General features: G+C 34.1%; 1 protein-coding gene across 1 annotated transcript; it reads left to right on the forward strand.

The window, feature by feature from the left end:
• The first annotated feature begins 592 nt into the window (after positions 1-592).
• LOC127840679 (somatostatin receptor type 5-like) lies at positions 593-2,135 on the forward strand. The gene is made up of 4 exons (XM_052369091.1): positions 593-917; positions 1,128-1,299; positions 1,330-1,483; positions 2,109-2,135. Exons 1-4 carry the CDS (start codon positions 593-595, stop codon positions 2,133-2,135), a joined length of 678 nt encoding a protein of 225 aa, XP_052225051.1.
• Positions 2,136-5,507: the final 3,372 nt, after the last annotated feature.

The raw sequence follows: 5,507 nt of genomic DNA on the forward strand, positions 1-5,507 counted from the left end.
TTTGACATTTATTAAAATCGATTGTTAGTGTTGATCGCAAGTCCTTACAAATATAAATATCCTGATTGATCGGAAGTTGCTTAAATATTTTCCGGAGAACCGGAAGTCTCTTATTGAAGTCGCAATCTATCCATGAATGGTATAATAACATAATTAGATTTCCAAACCCGTTTGTGTGAAATGCTTTCCAATTGGAAAACTGATATTAACCAATTTGCAGTGGGTGAAAGATGATAAATCCTAGCCATATTTAGTAGACGGCTCTTTGGACAATCTGTATTTTTATTATGTAGCAGTGTGGCGATTAAGAAGGCAACAAACAAGAGCTCTCGATGTGTACGTTGCAGAGCCTTCCAGCGTTTCGCAACGGGAGAGAGGGTGATTATTTCCAATGTGGGACAGTTGACCTGAAGCTGTCAACTGGTTGAGCGCGCACTGCAAGTGTATTCCACTCGATCATTGTGTTTTTAGAAATGTGAGTTTTAGTGTTGCAACGATTTACACTGAATAGACAGGAGACAATTTGAATTATTGATGGAGTACCTTTCAAATATATTATCGGTCTAATAATCAAACAGAGTTGGATTGAAAGATGACTTGCTCTGGGGATCAAATAGACAAATCGTTCATCTGCATCGGCAATGGTTCACAGTCGAAATCATTTTTCACTTTCTATTCACAGTTCAATAGGAACTGGGGCGGGGAGGGTGTTCTAGAAGCCGTCGTCATGCTTGTTATTGCGATTATGTCTGTGACTGGCAATCTGGTTATTTGTTTCTTTATTTTAAAGTCTAAGACAACGAGGACTGTGACCAACGTCTTAGTGTGTAACATGGCATTGGCGGACATAGCATATTGTCTCTCTGCACCGTTTGTCGCCTACGTCAGAGTGCACGGAACCTGGACGCTAGGGGACGGTATGTGCAGGGTGCTCATGTACTGGATGCACGTTTGTGGTGTGGTTATGATTTGGACGTTGACGGCAATCAGTATTGACCGTTATGTGAACATCAGAGTTGGAGTAACTTCAAGCAGAAAACTTAGAAAAGTGCATTTGGTTGGAATTTGCTCTTTAATCTGGATAGTAAGCTTGCTGTTCTTTCTTCCATTTGCCATTTACTTCGAAGTTAAAGAAGGCGTAACAGGAAACCAGCAAGTCATCCAGTTTTGTACGTTAGACTGGCCCTGGGAGAGACACTTTCCATTAATTTACACGGCCCTCATTGCTCTCTTCTGTTTCTTCATACCAGTGAATATCATCACACTCAGCTACTACATAATATTTCAAACGTTCCGGAGGTCAAGGCGAGCGGTCGGCAGCTTTTCGAGGAGTTCAAAACAGGTGGACAGTAAAAACGCGGCTCGTCGAAGTAAACAACAAAAGGTTGTCCGGACACTTGTCCTCATTGTGTTAGTCTTCATTGCGATGTGGTTGCCACTGTTCATTGTGATTGCGCTTGTTGAATATGACGTCAGCAATCACGTGAATGGAATGCATTCGAACGCACTGATCTGGGCTGTAATATTCGCCTACGGTAACTCGCTTGCCAATGCAATAATGTACGGGTCAGTATTCGTCCAACTCTGGAACTCTGTGTTCGGGTGTTGTCGGCGACAAATAATTCCGGGTGAAAATGAGACAGTAATTATTGATAACAATGCCCGAACAAGCGTCCATCATGTTTCTGCCGTAACCAATTTCTAATCCCGAGGAAAACCCTATTAGAAGGGGTTATACGACGCAAATAATTACGGGAAAATTACACATATTTCTGATGTATTTCTTGAGTTTTCTTATCCCTATATTCCGTGTTATCTCTGAAAACTTGTTCTTTCGATTTACGAAATGTGCTTAAATCATCGTTATATAGATTTTTCTGTACATGTATTTGATTTTTTATTTGAGTTTAACCCATTTTTTGCCAACTATTCAAAATGCTCTAATACAACTTTTTGAAAAAATATTGCTAAAATGAGTGTCGGTTCATACCATGAACGGCTTGCAATGATTGACAGTCGCCATTGCGTAGTGTATATGGTGTCCACCAAGCGACCGGGTAGCATTCATCACATTTTAACTGAAGACACCAAGTACTATTTCTGCCCAGGAAACGGACTCGATAGCGTTTCTGTAAGCCTTCGGGTTTCGATAACCAAATCAATAGGGTTAAACCAAGGATAACCACCAGTTACTATCTTATGAAAGGGAATGTTTGCCAGTCTATTCATGTTGTATAGTGCTTAATAACGATTTCATGTTTACATATAACAATTGCATGTTTGTATATTACATAGAATTAATGCATTGTGCCATTCGCTACTTCGTTATATATCGAAATTTGAGAATGAAATAAAAAAAGAAAAAAAAAGTAACCCACAACTGGGTTCGAACCACTGACCCCTGGAGTCCTGGAGTAAAAGTATAAGCCATATAGACCACTCGGCCATCCGCACTCACGCAATGTAGAAAGTATTTTATCCTTAATAAAACCTTTAACGACAACAAGTCAACAAAACTCTCCAAATTATTCAATCGTTTTGCGTTGCAACGGTTATAATTTTCAGGTTTTTATATCGTTAATAGATGCATATATTGGCTATTTTAGAGCTTGGTAAATGTACTGTATTACTGTTTCCTCACAAATATCATAACTAAAACGAAAATTTGCGAATCTGAAACAACTTTTTTAAATTTTGTCAATTTACCGATACGTGAAAAGGCCCCTTTTAGACCACATAATTGATGAAAGGATGCCAATCTTTTGATGTGTACCAAAACATTACACTTCACCAATGGAATTTAAATTGCAATATCATTAGTGACTGAATAGTGAAGTAGTTTTAATCAAATATGCAAATATTTCATCGGTGAAGTGTAAATTTTTTGTGAAGATTGAAAAGTTGGCATAACTTCATTATATATGTGGATTTTTGCAGTTTCTTGTGTTTAATTGAAAAGTAATATTTTCATGCATTCATGGATCATTAAGTAGTTAAATATAGCTGTCACATAGAACCAGAGGGGTAAGGGGAATGACCCTTTGGAATTGGACACATATGTTATTTTTATCTGGACTATTATACTATGAAATATATATATAGTGGAGCTATCCTACCCACATCGGCGTTAGCGTGAGCGTGCAAATGTTAAAGTGTGCGTACCACCCAAAATATTTCCTATGTCCCTTGACATATTGCTTTAATATTTTGCATACTTCTTAACCAACATGACCCCAACCTATAAACAAGAGCAGACAACTGTATCAAGCATTTTGTAAGAATTATGGCCCTTTCTTCACTTAGAATATGCATATTATTGATAAATCTATGTAAAAGTTTGCGTACCACCTCAAATATTTTCAATGTCCCTTGACATATTGCTTTCATTTTATGCATACTTCTTTACCAGCATGACCCTAATCTATAAACAAGAGCAGACAACTGTATCAAGCATTTGTTAAATATTGAGAATTGCTTTTTTTTCTGTATGCATATACACAAATATATACTTCTATTTATGAGGTATAGTTACTTTGTATATCCAAACCTCTTCTAATGCATGTTTTTCAAACAATACAGTTTAACAACTTAAATAAAGTCAAATAAACATTTTTTAATAAACACATGTGTATGCCTATGTAATTCAAGATGACCTTATTATTTAATACAAAGTTTATGCCTCTGTACATGCTGAACAATATAATAAAAAATTTGGTTATTTTAAACCTTATTTCAATACTGATCTTGCAGTATTACCACTTACTTAATCATGTTTGCACGTAGGCACCTTCAATGCCAATTATAACATTTAAATTTTATCTGTAAAAATTAAAAATGGTTTTGAAGGTACTAGGATACTAATCTTTCAGAATTACAACTTACTTAATAATTTATGCACTTATGTACCTTCAATGCGAATTAATACATTACATTTTAACTGTGAACATTAAAAATGTTTTGAAGGTACAAGAAGTGATGAACATAAGATCATCTGCTTGTTTTCATTTAACACTTATAGTTTAGCCTTTCCTGCTATATAGTTGTAAACCTTGCTTCATTTTCGCTTTCGTCTGAAGCTTTTTTCAAGTGTTAAGTGAACTTTAGATGTTGAATGAAATAACTATCTGATCTAATATAATTGCCTCCTTAATGATTATATTTTTTTTCTTGTTTTAATTTGTTACAACATAACATGCTAGACACATTTTAGTTTGTGTTTTTTTTTCTGATGCTTATTAGCAACCGCATTACATGCTTGAAACTTTTTAGTCTTTATGCCTGTAGTTGTAGTTTTTGTTTAGTTGTTTATAACAACACTTATACTACATAACCAAAATCAACGTGTCTGTTCATGTTATCATAATTCTGTTTCTTGTTGGTTATTCATTTCTTAATAACGTTGTATGAGCTTATATCTGCATTAAAAATGGGGGGAATGAGACAACAACAATATAAATGTTGTTAATAAAAATTAAATCAAGTTAATAAATTGTTAATAACATTATTTTGATTGATATAACAAATATTACGAAAAATACTTTATTTAAACATAACTGTTCGATAAATAATTCTGAAATTAACTATTTACTGATTGTATATGACTGTTTATCTCTGTAATGTTTAGCCAAGCTACCGTTACACATATTGTCTTTTTTGATTTTATGTTCTTCTTAGTTAATTGTGGTTTCTTTTTGTTTCTGTCCACTATATGTAGATTATGCTTATGCCGTTTTTTTAAGTCTCAATTGGGGACCAGTCGTTTTTTTCTCATTTGTGTGATTATTTTTTTTTACTTCTTCATTTTAATGGAATATTCATCTTTTTGTATTCCTTATTTTTGTTTCCTATTTGTGTTTGTGTGTATGGACATCTTATGTTTTATAATAGAAACCAACTGGACATGTTTTAAAATAGAAACTAACCGGACAAGCACACACAAATTATCATTTACATTACCCTACGCGTCTTAAAATAATTAAATTATGTACTCTGAATGTAAAAGGGCTAAACAATAAAGACAAACGCATAAAAATCTTCAAATGGTTAGACGAAAAAAAAAAAGTATATGCCTTTTACAAGAAAGTCACTTGACACATACTTTAGCACAAACCTTAAAAGATGAATGGGACGGAGACATCTATCTCAGTGGAAAACATACTAATAAACAAGGCATTGCCTTTCTGATAAAAAATAATATAGGGATCTCAGTCGAACTTTAACGAAATAATAATTGGCAGACAAGCAAGTTTAGATATCAAAATAAACGAAACACAAATAACATTAATCAACGTTTACGGCAATAACATAGATGATTCCACTTTTTACGAAACATTACAATCCTTTATAATCAATAACCAAGATAAAAACATTATAGTCGGTGGTGACTTCAATACTGTCCTTAACCCATTATTAGATAAAAGAAGGGAAACCTTTATACTCATCCTAAAAATAGAAACATTTTAAATAACATTATTGAAAACTACAATATGATAGACATCTGGCGTACA

Source organism: Dreissena polymorpha, chromosome 8, assembly GCF_020536995.1.
Source record: "Dreissena polymorpha isolate Duluth1 chromosome 8, UMN_Dpol_1.0, whole genome shotgun sequence".
Taxonomy (NCBI): Eukaryota; Metazoa; Mollusca; class Bivalvia; order Myida; family Dreissenidae; genus Dreissena; species Dreissena polymorpha.

What these genes read in the sequence shown, in the direction of transcription:
- LOC127840679 (XM_052369091.1), top strand. Translation starts at nt 593, where the DNA reads ATGACTTGCTCTGGGGATCAAATAGACAAATCGTTCATCTGCATCGGC. An exon ending in AACCTGGACGCTAGGGGACG is followed by an intron (nt 918 to 1,127) that starts GTATGTGCAGGG and finishes TTTACTTCGAAG; the next exon opens with TTAAAGAAGGCGTAACAGGA. An exon ending in ATATTTCAAACGTTCCGGAG is followed by an intron (nt 1,300 to 1,329) that starts GTCAAGGCGAGC and finishes CAGCTTTTCGAG; the next exon opens with GAGTTCAAAACAGGTGGACA.